Source organism: Rutidosis leptorrhynchoides, chromosome 3 (assembly GCF_046630445.1).
Source record: "Rutidosis leptorrhynchoides isolate AG116_Rl617_1_P2 chromosome 3, CSIRO_AGI_Rlap_v1, whole genome shotgun sequence".
NCBI lineage: Eukaryota > Viridiplantae > Streptophyta > Magnoliopsida > Asterales > Asteraceae > Rutidosis > Rutidosis leptorrhynchoides.
In genome coordinates this window covers 519,865,450-519,884,249 of record NC_092335.1, presented here as the reverse complement: position 1 = coordinate 519,884,249, position 18,800 = coordinate 519,865,450, and the positions used below count along the sequence as shown (strand labels likewise).

Genomic DNA, 18,800 nt, shown 5'->3' with positions numbered 1-18,800 from the left:
ATTTAATTTCTTTAGATAACTTACCATTCTTCTTTTACTTGAGTGTACCTGATAACATTTTGAATTGTACAATGAATATGCCTATTTTGATTTGTACAATGAATATGCCTATTGAATAACAACTTAGTGATATTTCATTGAGCGTGCATTTATATTCGATAGGTGTCTCTAAATTTTGTCTTGAGAGAAATACCAAAAAAACTTTTTTACTTATGTATAAGTTAGTAATGGTGTGGCTAACATTCTTCTTTTAATAGGCGTGCTATCTATGCCATAAGAAACATCAGTTATGGCGCTGTTCAAAATGTCATTTAGCATCACATGAAAAGTGTGCTGCATATCCGGAATATATGTTGCGTTCTAATGTTCTTCCTTGGCAAATGGTCTGTTGGAGGCATGTTCTTGATTGGCCACCATTAAAGGTCAATCTCTTCCTTCTTCAGCATGGTTATAAGCTCTTATGAATGATTTGTTTTTATCAACCTTTTGGGGCTAGTAGCTTTGTTTCTTAACTATTTAATCAGCAATTTTAATCTTATAACTTATCAAGTAGCCCACTTGACATAGCAGCACTATTTTTTGTTTTCATTTTAGGTTTTCTTGGTTAATTCTCAATTTTAATTGTTTAGGCTGAGTGACAGGACTGATATAACTTGTTGAATAAGCAGCCTGCAGTTCCAACGAATAGTATAGAGGTAATATTTCTAGCATGCATTATACATGTATATACATGTATACAATGAACGTGAAGTAACTAATGGTTCCATGAATCATTCTACAACAACAACAACAACAATACCCAATCCAACGAAAGTGGGGTATGGGGAAGGTGAGTGTAGACAATCATTCCTCGTACCCTAGATTAGAAGGAAGTCACTACTCCACCCGCGGGTATAGAACCCGCGCCTAGATAAGGTCGTCCCTCCCTCTACTCTAGCGCAAAAGAGATTGCTTCCCAAAGGACCTCCGGCCCGAAGAGCTCATAAGAACGAAATAGAGAGGGCAAATGATACGTACCTGTACGAGTAATGAGCGCCTAGCAAGAAGCAACCATACACAGTAACCATAAAAGGGACACATATAGCAGTAATGCACAACAGTAGGGCAAAGAGCATGAATAAAATAGTGCACATAACCATTTAATTTTAGGTAGACATACAGACAAACAAGATATATACATATACATATACATATACATATACGCACCCACACAGACACACACATCGATATATATATACCACACGAAAGCATGAAAAAAAAAAAAAAAAAAAAAAAAAACTCATGCTTAAACATAAATACATATAGATACATTCGTAGATATATATACCTAGGTACAGATACAAGACAGACAAACCTACATACACCAATACATGCACTTAGATACATAGATACATATATATATAGATACAAACATATACATCGGTACATATATATAGCCTAAAAACATATACATAGATACAAAGGCATATAAACCATGTAGAGGGGTATAAATAGTGTGGTTATTGAATATCTGGTTATAGTTATATATGTAGTTGTATAATAAAAGTAACTAACACAATGAAAAAAAAAAAAAAAAAAAAAAAAAAAAACCTACTCAATAATTCTAATTCTACTCCTCCACAGGCTCCTATCAGAAGTCATGTCCTCCGTCAGTAGGAGCTCTTTCATGTCAAGCTTCAATCTATCCTCCATCCTACGTCTAGGTCTACCCCTTCTCCTTACGCCGCCAACGGCGAGGGTCTCGACTCTCCTAACTGTGGCTAAAAGTGGGCGCCTCCTAACATGCCCAAACCATCTAAGTCGTCCTTCCCTAAGTTTGTTGGTGATGTTCCCAACTTCCAATTTCTCCCTAAAAACTCCATTTGGTATCATATCTAGCATGGTCTTACCACACGTCCATCTAAGCATCCTCATTTCTGCCACCTCCATCCTCCTCTCTTGGGCCTTCGTCATTGGCCAACACTCTGATCCGTACAACATGGCTGGTCTAATTGCCACCTTAAAGAATTTACCTTTCAGTTTAAGTGGGACCTTCTTGTCGCACAACACCCCTTTCGCAGCCCTCCACTTCAACCATCCTACTCGTATACGATGCGTCACATCCTCATCTATCCTTCCCGAAATGTGAAGCATCGAGCCTAAATATCTAAAGGACTCTTGCGGGGGTAGAATCTGATCCCCAATTCTGATATCCACTATATCGTCGTGTTCCTCTTCGCCCCCCTTGAAATCGCATCTAAGGTACTCCGATTTAAGTCTGCTAATCCGTAGGCCATTTGATTCTAAGGCGATCCTCCATTGCTCTAGCCTCCTGTTAAGCTCATCCTGAGAATCCGAAACTAATACAATATCGTCGGCGAAAATCAGGCACCATGGGATGTTGTCTTGTATCCTATGAGTCAACTCGTCTAGGATCAAAGCGAAAAGATAAGGGCTAAGGGCAGATCCCTGATGTAAACCAACCTCTACCGGGAAAAACTCTGTAGAGGAACTTTTGTTGTTAATTGAAGATAAGGGTTCCATGAATCATTCTATTGTTGTTAATTGAAGATCTTTTGCTACTTATGTTAAAAATAGGAACTTTTTATCCGTTTACCTTTACCATATACGGGCGAGGAGTTCAAATACGATCTCACAATGAAAGACACAATGGAGAACAAAGTGGAGCTACCTTCATATGTGCATATCAGGCGCAGTATCCTTTGCATACTTCTCATTTTACCTTTGTTCTTTGTTTTATTTACATTTTTCATATGATTATAAGGAAACTGATTTAGTACTTAAATTGCTTTTAATGTTCTCAACTAAAATTAGATATCTATGTTGTAAAGAAAAAGCGTGAGGACACTGATAGATTATCTGGATGCACTGATTGCGAATCTGGCAAATGCTCTGATGATTGTGTATGCAGGTAACAATTACATCACATAACTAATAAGCCAGCATATATATGGTAACAGCATAATGGAAATTCAACTGTCAAACTCGGTCAAAACTGGTCAACTCAGTCAAACTTGGTCAAACTTGGCCAAAACTCAGGATTACTCGGACAAATCGGCCAAAACCAGGAAAATAGTCAAAATTGGTCAAAATTCGGCCAAAATTGTTCAAAGTCAAACTTAGTCAACATCCGAGTACTCGCCGAGTAGTGATTTTTGCAACGTTGTTTACAATCGTATAGTAATTAATTAGACTACTTCCAAATGTATGGTGTTCAAATCATGATTATGAGAGAGTTGGTAGGGTTTGATTTGATTATAAATCTTGTGATAATTGTTAAGCTCAAATGTTTCTATTGACTGTAAGCTGAGTTCGTATTTTGTTAGCTTTTGCATTATTTCAATATGTTAATCATTTGAGTTTTATCAGTAAAATGTACTGCTATAAGTTCCTGTTGATGTTTATATATACTTTTATCAACAATTTTATCCATATATTACCTTTGATTAAACAGGTCTCAGTGTATAAGCTGTTCAAAAGCTTGTCGATGTTCCGAATTGTGCACAAACAAGCCCTTCAGAAAAGACAAAAAGATCAAAATTGTTTTGGTAACTTTATTAAAGCTGCTAGTTTAATCTATGTCTTGCTTATAATTACAATATGAGATGACTGTTTAAACCCATTCACTTATGAATGGGTCAACGTTTTAACCCATTCACTTTTAAATGGGTCATTTGGGTTGTTTCTCTATATTTAACAGGTTAAGTGCTTGAAAAGTGTTTATCCTGAAATAGCTCACTTTGCTAAAAGGTTTTTTTTTTTTTTTTTTTTTTTGACAGCAAAAGTCTCATTATCTAAAAAATCAGGTTATGATTGAAATGATGTAACTTTTGCAATCATCATATTTTATTTATAACATAACAGGCTTTTAAAAAATTCTGTTATGACTCTACACAACTCAACCCGTACCAAAAACTTTCATGTTTTAACCCAAACCTGTTTTAACCCGAACCTTTTTATAATTTACTGATTTGTAGACTGAGCATTGTGGTTGGGGTGTAGAGGCTGTTCAATCTATCAAAAAGGGTGAATTCGTTATAGAATATGTTGGTGAAGGTAACTGTTTTACACTTTTAATCTTCTAGTTGGATTATTATTTTGGTGAATTTGTAAGAAAACATAGTTTTAACTGATTCGTTAACTTATGATTTCAGTTATTAATGATGCTTTGTGTGAAAAGCGGCTATGGGACATGAAGCATCAGGGCATTAAGAACTTTTATATGTGCGAAATTCGAAAAGATTTCACGATTGACGCTACGTTTAAAGGAAACACCTCTCGTTTTTTAAACCATAGCTGTGATCCTAACTGTAATCTTGAAAAATGGTAAGCATCATATACATATACATCATTATTGTTTTTCATATTCTTGTTATTGTGTGAAATATCATATCATTACATATGATTGTTAGATACCAAAGCAATTTTTGGATTAATTTTCATACGGTGGTTTCTTAAAATTTTAGGAATGTTGATGGTGAGGTTCGTGTTGGTGTCTTCGCTGCCAGATCTATTGAAGTCGGGGAACCACTGACTTATGATTATAGGTATGATGCTTGTTTCTTTATTTTATTTATTTATTTGTTGTTGCTGTTTTGGGTTCATTTTCAACATGATCTTTGTAGAAATGCACACTAACGCAATACAAAAAAAAAACAAAAACAGAACCATATGTTGACTTAAAAAGTTTGCAATAAGAGGTGGCAAAAATGGTTATGGATCCAACCCAACAAGCTATTTGTTTTGACTACGGGTGTAAATGAGCCGAGCTACCCATGAACTACTCGAGCTCGACTCATTTAAAGCTTGATTTTAGCTGAGCTTAAACGAACTCGAGCTCAAGCTTGAACATATTTTTGAGTTGGTTTATTAAAGAGCTCGAGTTCGAGTTTCTTATATCGAGCTTCAACAAGTACATGAGCCTAAATGAGCCTTTTATTTATGTACATTATATTATAATTTTATCTAATATACAATATATAATACATAATATATAATTATATAAAAATAGCTATTTCATACATAAACGAGCCGATCTCGAGCCGAGCTTGAGCTTGTAAAAATTTCAAATCAGCCGAGCTCGAGCTTAATATATCAAGTTCGAAACGAGCCCAGCTAGAGCTTTTTGAATTTTTTACGAGCCGAGCTCGAGCTTTTTGAATTTTTTACGAGCCGAGCTTGAATACTACTCGGCTCGTTTACGTTCCTCGTTTTGACCCTGCCTAACTTTATTGTGCTTTAAAACATTTTTTATACTGGAATTGTAGGTTTGTTCAATTTGGGCCCGAGGTAAAGTGCCAATGCGGTGCTGCAAATTGTCAAGGTTATCTCGGTACAAAAAAGAAGACAGCCAAGTTAACCCTGCTCGACTGGGGTGCCAAGCGGCAAAGAACAGCAACAGCTACCTTAAGGATCATCAAAACATGATAACACATGGTCTCTACATCTAACATGTTGTATATCAGGTTTTTAGTATTCCATTACAATGGAATAAAAACTAGTTAAAAAGCGTATAGAGAAAAAATAGTTACATTTGTTTCTGTGGTGGTCCTAGCCTTCTTTTGTGACCTCTCTTATAGACCGTTGACTCCTTTTCGAGACCAAAATTATACTCAGAGCCAGCTGATATTAATTGATATCGAGACCATACAAACATACAGTTTATGAACTTCGTCTCGTTATTACTATATGGTCTTTTTTAATACAATCTTGAATATCGATCATATCGAGAATCATACAACTTATGAAATGTGTTTTGTTTTGTTCTTAACATACATTTTAAGTCATCAACTTAAAACATTCATGTAGGTTAGATAAATTACGGTTTGTTGGTTATCTTGGAAGCAATCTCTTTATTATCAGTTAGTGGGACGACTTACTATCAGTTAGCTAATGAAATGTGTTTTGTTTTGTTCTTAACATACACTTTAAGACATCAACTTAAAACATTCATATTATTTAGTGGGACAACTTTATATGCCTTAGTAGTGTTGTTATAATGTTATATGTTTGTTGGATAAAAATGTGTTTATCAGAAGGTAAAAGAATGTCTAATTGAATTATTAATTGCACTTTTGATTTAGTCTAATATAAGACACATTAACTAATTGATTATCAGGTTTCTACACATTCATACATGATAAGTTTATTATCAACCACCAAACAAATATGTTTTTTTTTCCTTTGGTATTAAAATTTGTACTAAACTTTTTTAAAGCATCTTGCCATTTTCGGAACTAGTACGTGTGCCATCAGCTAAATATCTTTAACTGATGTATCTGATGAGATTCGAATATGAGTATTTAAAGAAAAATTGAATGACAACAACAAACACGACATTTGAAATGATCATTTATTTGCTTGATTTATAATGACAAGTTGACAACCGCATAAATTCATCAAACATTTAGAAGGCAACATTTTTTTTAGGGGAGGTTCTTCAACTTTTCTCACAACCTACTGACATTATTGTACATACTTCTAATTTAATTTTCAATAATATTAACATATATTTTGATAAATATTAACGATTTTAGATTATCTCACAAAACAATAACACCACCACCCAATTCCGCACTTGCGAGGTATGAGAGAGGCTAGATGTAGATAATCTTTCCTCTGGCCTAATATAAAAAAGATGTCTTTTCTCCACCTACGTATAGAGATGTGATCGTTACATATGGTCTAATAAAACGCCTTCTCTACTCGAGTACTCGCTAGGATCTATTTGTTTGGTAGAAACATAAAATATACAATCAAAACAAAATAACCCAAAATAGTAATGTGTACATTTATAATGAGAAGGAAGTATTAATTTTGATTGTTTATTTAACCGTAAAGTCATGAAGATGTTGCTTAATCTTTATATGATTTCCGATCAAATTTAAAACTTAATCTTTATATGATTTCGACAAGATAAGCAAAGTCTGTAATATTGATTCTCAAAATTTTTGAACTAATGTTATATATTCAGTTAACCTTTGACTATTGACCGACGATTCACGAATACCTATTTGTAAATAAATATATATATATATATATATATATATATATATATATATATATATATATATATATATATATATATATATATATATATATATATATACATATATATATATACAATAAGTTGGAATATTAAAATTAATTATAAATAACTTGCAATGTGTATTTAAAAACTGATTTATGTATATTAAATAAAGATATATACATATATATAATTTCAAGTTATTTAGTAAACGATAGTATGATTCGATTATTGATTCGATTGATATTTAGATAAGTTAACTAAAACGTTTAAGATGAACAAGTAAAACACTAATTTGCTACAGTATTTTCGAATTGCTACAGTACCCGAAAAGCTACAATGTTTTCAAAAACCACTATTTGCTACAGTAAAAAATATTTTGTTACAGTAAAACACTATTTCAAAATGAAAATGTATGTATATTTTACAAATGTTATAAAATATAATATTAACTTAGATATAAAACTTTTTGATTTAAAACAATATTATTAAATATACTTTGATAAATAACGAGAAAATGATTTAAAGAAGCAAATAACCAAAACACTCGAAAGTTCAAGATACACTTTGAGTAATATGGTTTATTGATAATTTAAGACTATATTTTGACAAAGGTACGAATCACGAAACGTAAAGTACAAGTTTTCTAAGCGTACGGAAGGACTTTCGAGAAACCGGAACCGGGACATAAGTCGAGAGTCAACGTACAAGTTATCGGAAATAAAATTACAAGTCACCTATATAATACAATATATATATAATTAATATAAATTATTAAATAATATGTCGACAAGCTAGGAGTTAAACAAAGTTGAGCTGACATGGAGGCCCATGCGATCGCATGGCCTTTTGCCTTGATCCCCATGCGATCGCATGGGGGGCGGCTGGCAAAAACTTTGTAAGATCCTATTTTCCTAGTTGTTTGGGACGCCGTTCAAAATAGTGGGACGCTGTCCCAGTGTGAAGGACTGGACGCCGTCCAGTAATTTGGACGCCGTCCAGATGAACTGGCGGGCCAGTTGTTGTTTTTAGATATTTAAAATGGGTATTTTGGTAATTTCACAAGGGGGACGACTTAAAGGTCCCAAGATCAGTTTGGTGAGCCTCGTTACTCCATTTTCAACTACTCTTTCATTTCCACTTCAAGTTTAGAGAGAGAGGAGGTTTTTAGAGTGAGAAAGCTCAATCTAAAGAGGAAGAAGCTTGTTTCGGGTTAAAGCTCGAGTGTTAATGTTGTTCATCTAGTCTCTAGCTACATTTTGATTGTTGTGGTAAGTCTTAACCTTGATTTCCTTATTTTAATTGTTTAAGGGTTAGGGTTTGGGTTAGAGATGAACATAAAACCCATTTGTTAGTGATTTGGGGGGGTTTTTGGGGTAAGTTTGGGTCATGAGTACTCAAAGATGACTAACCTAGGGTTTTGAAATGTTAAATTGTGTTTATGAGTCTTAAATGTTAGTAAACCACTAGCGCACTTAGTGATTAAAGTGAATGGGTGTATATGGGTATGATAGTGACCCAAATAAGTGTGTTAACCTTGAAATAGGTCAAATGAGTCTTTGATAACCTAGGTGGGTTAATGGGTGCGAAAGTATGATAACCTTGTGTTAAAAGGTGTATTAAGACCATAATCGAATTGTTAGTAAGGGTTTGACGAAATCCCGACCTAGTGTTAGAATGAATGATGCAAATGGGTCACGTTTGCACTATGGGCCAAATGGCACTTGTAAGGCGAATAAGTTGGTTGACCAACTTGGATGAGTGTTTGATATATGTGCATAATGTAATAGGTACGTTACCTTGAAGTGCGAGCTTGGTTTATCAATTCACCGAAGACAGAAGGTGAGTGAAATAATTATGCGTGTACGTATATAATGTATTTATTTGTGTAGCGTGGAATGTGGAATTGTCGCGGTGTTCAAGACACCACATTCTACGTAACGAGTGGAATTGTCGCGGTGTTCAAGACACCACTCGTTGATTTGATTGACATGTGGAATAGTCGCGGTGTTTAAGACAACACATTGTCATGGGAGTGGAATTGTCGCGGTGTTCAAGACACCACTCATTTGGTTTGATTGACATGTGGAATTGTCGCGGTGTTCAAGACACCACATTGTCATGGGGGTGAAATTATCGCGGTGTTCAAGACATCACCCAGGGGATTAGTGATTACGCGTCGTATGTACACTAATGGATGTTATGAACTCTGATGGTCTCTAGCGAGTACCGTTCCCTTGTACGATTGGTTAACCATGGTTATGTGAATTTTGTATTAGCGTATTTAATTGTGAACTATATGCTTTTGATGTCGCCAGCTTATTATGAATTGCGGTTATTGGTTCATGCATAATGTTTGCATAGTTATCGAATTGCTAGCTTGTATACGGTATTGTGTAAGTGATTGCAAGTAAGTAGGTTATATATGTATATGTATAATTATTTCATTCACTAAGCTTTAGCTTACCCTCTCGTTGTTTACCTTTTTAGGCTCCGGCGTGGACAAGGGCAAAGGTATTCGTTTGGAATAGTAGTGGCTCTCGGGGGTTTAGCTTTTTGGAAGTTCGACCAAGAATTGGGTAGTTTAACTCCAAACACCATGCTCTAGTGTCATTTGGAAATTAAACTAGAACGGTCGAAACTTGTATTTTTGAACGAAACTCGTAAAACGTCCAATGTGGGCCCGATGTTGTAAAACTTGATTTTATTGTGGAAATCTCTTAGTTTAACTTATATTGACATGTTGTGAAAGGTTTTCATTTAAAAGTGTCGGGAGCGGGTTTTTCGCTCACGTAAGTGGGACACCCAAATCAGTAGCTGCCAGTTCATTTGGAGGCCGTCTAGACCTTCTGGACGCCGTCCAAGGCTTCTTTGCTGAACGCCGTCCAGAAGTCTGGACGCCTTCCAGATGTATTGAATCATAATTTTTTTTTAGTGTGTTTTTAAGATAACGAAGTCGGGTAGTTACAAGTGGTATCAGAGCATGGTCTAAGGGATTTAGGCAACTTGAGATAGGTGCCTAGACTTAGACTTGTATTGTGTATGCGCTTTATGCGGGACTTGTAGGAGACGGGCGGACCGGGGATCAGTTAGTGCCTAGGTTTAGGCGAGCTAACTATGCGCTAATTGTTTTGTGTTGTGTTTTTGCAATCATCAAGCGAGATGGACGTTGTACTACCGAGTTAATACGACGTGCTCGCATAACAATGATTAGCTACCATTGTTACGGGTTCAAGTTGTGTCAAACAAGTGATGTACGACGATTGTTGAGCAAGATGGGGTGGTGAGGTGAATATGTATATGTGTCATGTCTTTTCGTTCGTTGTTTAACCTATTTCCGTTTTATAGAATGAAGATGTGAAATGGATACGACACCAATGAAGGAGGTACGAGTGAGGATGTTGAGTTCACGGCCAAAGTCGAGGCCATCTTTAAACGTCAAAAAGCTGAGTTTCTCGAAGACGTTAAGAAGATGTTTCTAGATACGATCGACGAGCAACTAGTCAATGTGGTTAAGGAACAAGTTAAGCTTGTTCTACAAGAAGATAATGTGGGGAGACGGGACTTCTTTTATAAGAATTTCAAGGATTCTCAACCTCCCACCTTCGATGGTGAATGAGACCCTCTTAAGAGTGCCCGTTGGATCTCCGATATGGAGGGGGCTTTCCGTACTTGTGAATGCCCTCTCGATAAGAAGACAAGGTACGGGTGTAGTATGTTACGGGGCGATGCCAAGTTGTGGTGGGACGCGAAAATCCGACTTTATGGTGAAGAACAATGCATGGATTTCACGTGGGATGAGTTCAAGGCGGAGTTTTTCAATGAGTACCGAACTTCGGCCGATCTTACTAGACATAAGGACGAGTTGCGTGCCTTGAGGCAAGGATTGATGGATTTGAACACTCTCAAATCCGTTTTCTTGTCAAAGACCCAATTTTGCCCGGAGTATGTCAGGAACGATAAAATGTTGAAGGAAGACTTCTATCGAATCTTGAACGACAACTATCAAGAAAAGATTAGTGTGAACGTGGTGAAAAGCTTTGATGAGTTGTTTGATATGGCCAAAGGTTTTGAGTCACTCGCTTTGAGAAAGAGTGGCTTTACTTTTGGTAAGAGGAAGTTCGAAGCTACTAGTCATTCGAGCAAGAAGAGTAAAGGTGTAACCGAGAGTGTCGGTAGTGTGAAGAAAGGTGCTTCCAGAGTTTTTCCTTTTTCTTGTCACAATTGTGGGCGAAGGGGACATATGGCCCGTGATTGTACCAAACCATATACTACAACCAAACTCACTTATTATAATTGTGGTAAAGAAGGGCATCGAAGGCCGGAGTGTCCCGATTTGAACACCGATTGTGACGACCAGGGAATTTCTGACTAAAATTTAAACTTAATCTTTATATGATTTTGACACGATAAGCAAAGTATGTAATGTGGAGTTAGAAAATTTTGGAAACTATGTTCATGTGTTCATTTAACCCTTGACTACTCCCGACGATTCACGAGCAATTGTTTGTAAATAAATACGTATATATGTAAATGTAAGATATATAAAAATTGGAATATATAAAAGTTATAGACATATATATAATACTTATATATTCTCTTGTCATATGCAAACACATATGATATAATGTATTTACATTAAGATGTTTAAATATTAAATATTTAACATGTGTTACCATATAAGATATATTGTATAATTATAATATATAATGTTAATATATTAAGTGTAATTATAAGTTAGAAATATAAGTGTTATACAAAATTATTATTACTCTCATTATTATTAGTACTATTATTAATTTTAATATTTAAATCAGTATTGTTAGTAGTATTATTTTCAGTATATAAAATATAGATATAAAGTTTGATATATATAAATTGTTATAGTATCATTATTATTATTAATACCATTAGCATTATTATAATTAATATTAATATTATTAATAATCTTATTATGATAAATTTTATAATTATTATTATCATTTTTATTAATATTATTATTATTATTATATTAACAGTATTATTATTATAATTATAATTATTAATTGTTAATTAATAAGATTAATTAATATACAGATAAATAGATATATACAAGTACATAAAATCTGAATGATATATAAAATCGGATATATACAGCGACATATACAGCTTTCATATATACAAATATATTAAACAGATATATAAATTATATAAATAAATACATATACTATATATATATATACATAAATACGGCTTATATCTAAATAAATATAGATAAATCATGTATTCCACTTTATAGCCTAATCTGTGCATATCACGATCGGAACTATTGTAAATTTTATTCCCTGTCAAATCTGAAAGATATGTGAATCCGTAATTGTACAATTCCATTTCAAATCATTATCTGCTTTTTAATTTTTGTTCTTTTCTCTTTGTCTGGGTGAAAACGCTGTCAAACAAACAACTGGTATACAAATTGATTAGTTTCACTGTTAATTAACTTATTCAACTTTCCATCACAATTATCAATTGTGACAACCATTATCGTGAGATTTAAACAGAAATTGAGAGAAACCCACACTCCTTCCTCTGTTCACGTCACATATCATCGAAAGCTCAAAACCACACATGTAGCCACCATCTTTAATCATCAATCCATTAAACCATCTAACATCTTTATTCTCTACTAAAATCATTGGGTTTCAATCTTCACAACCTTCTTGAATAACCACCGTGGATAACCATCAATAGCTCGATATATATATATATATATATATATATATATATATATATATATATATATATATATATATATATATATATATATATATATATATATATATATATATATATATATATATATATATATACTCACGTATGTAATCATCTATCTTTCGTTTTTGTTTATTAACTGAGGGCACCATCGACCACCTCTCGATCTCATCTTTTAATTAGAACCATTCACCAACACCATCATCAAATCCTTATCAACAAATGCCATTAGTTATTTGTATTCGAAAACCAAAACAACAACATAAATGTACCTGCTTTCGATTCCATCTTACTTTTGGTTCGAACCAAACTCAAGCCGGATATTTCTCTCTTTCCTCCACGAAGAACAATCCATAACACCACCCATAACATTGAAAAACCATCACCCCACAACCTAGCCATCAAGTACCTCCCTTGCCGTTACGCTACTGCTAATTACCGTTTAGTTGCTACAAAACTCGCTGCTACAGCAGCTTGCCTGTTTCCTAATTCATTCCTGAACAAATACAGCTATCTCCATATCTCTCTCATATGTTTCTCTCTCTTCTCTCTCTCTTAAGATGGAATTGAGGACGGTAAGTTCTGCTATTAATACTGCAACTTTACACCAACCATCTCGCTGTAAAGTGAACTTAGATAAAGGAAAAATGTTAGAATGATGATAAAGAGGCTGCACGTTCTTTTCTGTTCAGAATGCACGCGTCTTTTTTTTTTTTTAAGTAGTCGACACTCATTAATCTAATAAACCCTTTTGTTTATTAAAAAGATAAGGAATGGGATTGTGTTTAAGAAAAGTGTCGGTGTACAAGGGGGTTGTTGGGCCATAATGCCTATAATTTATCTTGGCCCTTTAAACTCTTCTATTTTGGACGTATAAACAGGTTGGGCCTGAAAACGTTTTCTTGCTGCTTAATTCGAGTTAGGTTACAGAAATGAGTGAATGATGATAGTTAATAGATATGATGATGGTGTTACTGTACAACTAGGATAGATTAATGATGATGATGGACATTAAGGGTTATGATAATGAGGATGCACAATGGCTATGATCGATGAGGACATGATGATAAGATCTTGAATGATGAAAATGATGATTATGGGTGACGATGAGATGGGTAATATGATGCATGATATTATTGATAATGATAATACAGATCATGATGAAATAACACGTAAATAATGATGATGATGATTGTTATGCTAATGATATAGATGATGTTAAGATGATGAAGAAGCATGATGTTATGAATTCTGATAATCGATGTTGAAGTAGAAGGAAACGCAAATTTTGAATTAAATACATATAGGTTATGTATTAAGTCAGAAATAAGAGGAACGGAGGAGTGGTCTAGGGAATTATCGGATTAGCAAGAGGTCTCGGGTTCGAGCCCAGGCTGCGACATTAATTTGGAAGCTATTTTTTTAAGGTAGTATACTTATTATTCCTATTATTATTAAAAATTATTATTATTATTATTATTATTATTATTATTATTATAAGTATTATTATTACTAATATCAATATTATTATTATTATTATCATTGTCATTATTATTTTACTACTAATATCATTATTATTATTATTATTATTATTATTAACTATAACTTTATTTTTAAATGAATCTTGTATATAAAATATAACTATATTTTTATGATCTCAAACTAAAAAAAAAAATAGATATTATAAGTTAGATACAAACATTAGATATATAGAAGCATATATAATAAGTATACTACTTTTACTAATAAAATACTTTTTGTTCATTTACGTTTTAATATAACTCGAATTTATTAAAAGCGTTATCATTATTATTATCAAGTATTACCTATATCATTATTATAAAGATAATTTTTATTATGAAAAATAAAAGTTTAAATAACGTTGTTAAGATTATAAGTATATAAATAAAGATTATAAATATACAAACTAAATATATGAGATATATAATTTAAGATATAATATATAAATATTGTTCAACTACAATTATATGTGTTAATATATATATAAATGATATAGGTTCGTGAATCTGAGGCCAACCCTGCATTGTTCAATATAGTCATATGTATTTTTACTACAAAATACATTAGGTGAGTTCATTTGAATCCCTTTTACTCTTTATATTTTTGGACTGAGAATACATGCGTTACTTTTATAAATGTTTTACGGAATAGACACAAGTAATCGAAAACTACATTCTATGGTTGGATTATCGAATCGAATATCACCCTTTATAGTCTGGTAATCTAAGAATTAGGGAACAGACACCCTAATTGACGCGAACTCTAAAGATAGATCTATCAGGCCCAACAAGCCCCATCCAAAGTACCGGATGCTTTAGTACTTCGAAATTTATATCATGTCCGAAGGAGGATCCCGGAATGATGGGGATATTCTTATATACATTTTGTGAATGTCGGTTACCAGGTGTTCAATCCATATGAATGATATTTTTGTCTCTATGCATGGGACGTATGTTTACGAGAAATGGAAATATGAAATCTTGTGGTCTATTAAAATTATGGAATGATTCTTTATGATAAACTAATGAACTCACCAACTTTTTGGTTGACACTTTAAAGCATGTTTATTCTCAGGTATGAAAGAAGTCTTCCGCTGTACAATTGCTCATTTTAAAGATATTACTTGGAGTCATTCATGACATATTTCAAAAGACGTTGCATTCGAGTCGTTGAGTTCATCAAGATTATTATTAAGTCAATTATATTTGGATATATTATGAAATGGTATGCATGTCTATCAACTGTCGATGTAAATGAAAGTTTGTCTTTTAAAAACGAATGCAATGTTTGTAAAATGTATCATATAGAGGTCAAGTACCTCGCGATGTAATCAACTGTTGGGAATTGTTTATAATCGATATGGACTTCATCCGGATGGATTAGGACGGGTCTTCACAGTTGGTATCAGAGCGGTGGTCTTAGCGAACCAGGTCTGCATTAGTGTGTATAACTGATAAGTCGTTAGGATGCATTAGTGAGTCTGGACTTCGACCGTGTCTGCATGTCAAAAGTTTTGCTTATCATTTCGTGTCGGAAATCATCTGTTTATCATCCTTAGGAAATTACCTACTTATCATTCTTAGTCTAGACACATCTTACTGCCTCTATTGCATACACAGTGTATAGATAAATTCATATCTTAGCGTATCTGTTATTGTTACCTTTGTCTGATAGTTTCCGTAGATTCCTCCGTAACTTATGGGATTTTAGTATTATATATGCGTATGTAAATTATGTATTGTAGGGTACTAATCTACATCCTATGATCTATTTTTTTTATCGAAAATAATTCATCTGATCGTACAAGATGAATCCCTCAACCAGTTCGAGTCCCTCAGATTCTGATAGTTATTCCGATAGTTATTCCGACAGCTATTCCGATATGGATTTCCACTCGAACTCCGAAAGCAGTATAACTAGAATGAATCAACCAATCATCCATCCCCAATTCATCTGATGGGTTCGTAGTCGACTTAATCAATGGAGACGCGAATAAGGCGATCCCTTCCACCAACCGAATTTACCTCTTGGCGATGAACCTGAAGCACTTATCAGCGAACCAGCCGAAATCATTATTTTCACCCTCATTTCCCGAATATCTCACCACGATTATATTCTATCCACAATTCTAAACCTTATCCATCCACTAGTTCCGGCTGACAATCATCCCGGAATAATGGAAGGAGTCAACGAGCTTCGCACCCGAGTTGTAGCCTTGGAAAAATATGGTGCAAAACGTACCAGCTTCAGCAACATCACCGGCACCAACAGTACCATCAGTAACAGCACCAGTACCATCAACAATCCATGCCTCAACATCCCATTCAGTATCTCGAGTACAATCATCGTTCTACGTATCGTTCTACATCATTTATTTTCGTACGACATGGCGATTATGTAATCTCTAATGTTTTAGAGATTATATATCCTTGTTCTAACGGTAAATCAAATGAGTATCATATTGACTCATTAAATCCATGGTTACATCTGAAGAAAAATATATGTAAGTATATTTTCATAAAGATTGTAATTAAAAACTCTTTCGTACAAACTGTTAATGGTGAAAATATTTTAACGGGTAGGTAATACCCGAGGAAAATTTAGTTTTCACATTAGTAAGTTACAGTGTACATTCTTTGAATCTAATTCAACAGTCAATTACAACCCTACTTACATTCATCGATATACGTATCCGTTCACCACAGAATAACCATATTCATCCAATTTCATATTTATATTTTGATTTATCAGAATCCAACAAGTGGCATAATGAAGAAAACATTAGACAAAATAAAATTTGTTAGAAATAAACAAATTAACTACGAGAAATTTTGTTAAGAATCCACGCTAACAAAATCCTAGCTAACTGTTCCTAGCTAACTGCTAATTCCGTATTACATTTTAATTATCGCAATTTATTTTATCGCAATTTAATTCTCGCAATTTTATTTATTGTCATTTAATTCCTGCTATTTACTTTACGCACTTTATTTATCGTCATTTAATTTCTGTTATTTATTTTTACGCACTTTAAATATCGGGACACGTATACAAGGTTTTGACATATCATATCGACGCATCTATATATATTATTTGGAATCACCATAGACACTCTATATGCAGTAATGATCGAGTTCTCTATACAGGGTTGAGGTTGATTCTACAATAATATATATACTTTGAGTTATGATCGAGTCTGAGACATGTACACGGATCACGATACGTATTAATAAATTCGAATATTATATATTAAATTATGTATGAATTATTAGACTGATAACTGTGGACTATCGACCGTGGACTAATGACATTGGACAATTAAAATGAATTAAAATATTGATTATAACATATGAAACTAAATAATTCTTCAAGTTTGCCACTTGATCTCATCTTAAATCTCATTTGTATCTCGACGATTACAATCTGCGTTCAAACCTTTCATGATTCTTGAAAACATCTCAATCGAGAGGATGAACCAACCGCACTTCATCCACGGAAGGAAAGATTTATGCATATAGTCATGCACCTGAAAACACTCGGAACCTGTGTAAACGTTTAACACGTATCTGTGCTAGCTCCTTTGGCGTTGTTATTATCGAAAATAACTTTGTAATTCTTTTCAAATTAGTCAATTTTGTCACAGCTCCAACAAGTCAACTTCGACTTTTCGTTCTAAACAACCTTATTATAACCTTGATATATATACGTGCTCTTTTATTATTGCCGGGTAACCTTTTATATTCCATCATAGTACCAGCAGACGTACCAGCAACCTCGTTGCTCCTTGGTATAAATCTCTCTGACAAGTCACTATATTTATCTATTGAAGTCTCATCATGTACTCATTCGCATCTTGTAACAAAAATTGCCAAACCAATTACCGGGAATCAGCAAATCTGTATTGTGAGTCTCGTAACGTTTCCACATCAACAGTTATATGTATCCATATAATATTTATCTCTTAAAACTATGATCTTATATTCTGAAATTCTGAAAAGCACCCAGTCTGCGAATTAATACTCTGAATTTTGAAAAGTTGAATGAAGCAACAAAAACTGTAAACGACCTCAACAGCCAAAAGTTGATGATAAAGAATTGTATGTTGGCAAAGCTCAGAAAAAGTTTGAAACTGAAAAATTGATTGAGCAAACTACGAAGGAATCTCTGAATAAATCACAAGGACTAAACTTGTACATTAAGAATCCTGATGATTCTGTTTCTGATGAAATCTTTAGCGAATATCTTGCTTCTAACTCTAAACTCTTGCGGACAAATTTTCTTCACCATCCTTCGATATTAGAAATTCCAAGATATCATCGTATCTTTCATTATAAATATCCTCCATATTTCTGAAGATATTTTCATAACTATTCTTATCTGAAATCATTAATCTCTTAGTGCTATCAGTGTTACATCATATAGAAACTATTAGTTTCTATATTCTGTAAACTTTCGAGCTTAAAATATGAATGTTATTGAAGTAATGTTGGGAACTGATGCA

General features: G+C 33.6%; 1 protein-coding gene across 1 annotated transcript in view; it reads left to right on the top strand.

The window, feature by feature from the left end:
• The window catches only part of LOC139901881 (histone-lysine N-methyltransferase ASHR3-like), a 41,997-nt gene extending 36,404 nt beyond the window's left edge, over positions 1-5,593 (top strand). Inside the window, exons 4-12 of the mRNA XM_071884551.1 lie at positions 258-422; positions 669-695; positions 2,578-2,695; positions 2,815-2,911; positions 3,455-3,548; positions 3,978-4,056; positions 4,155-4,326; positions 4,467-4,547; positions 5,268-5,593. Coding sequence (XP_071740652.1) covers positions 258-422; positions 669-695; positions 2,578-2,695; positions 2,815-2,911; positions 3,455-3,548; positions 3,978-4,056; positions 4,155-4,326; positions 4,467-4,547; positions 5,268-5,427 — 993 coding nt within the window. The 3' untranslated portion in view covers positions 5,428-5,593. The remainder of the gene's footprint in view (positions 1-257; positions 423-668; positions 696-2,577; positions 2,696-2,814; positions 2,912-3,454; positions 3,549-3,977; positions 4,057-4,154; positions 4,327-4,466; positions 4,548-5,267) is intronic.
• Positions 5,594-18,800: the final 13,207 nt, after the last annotated feature.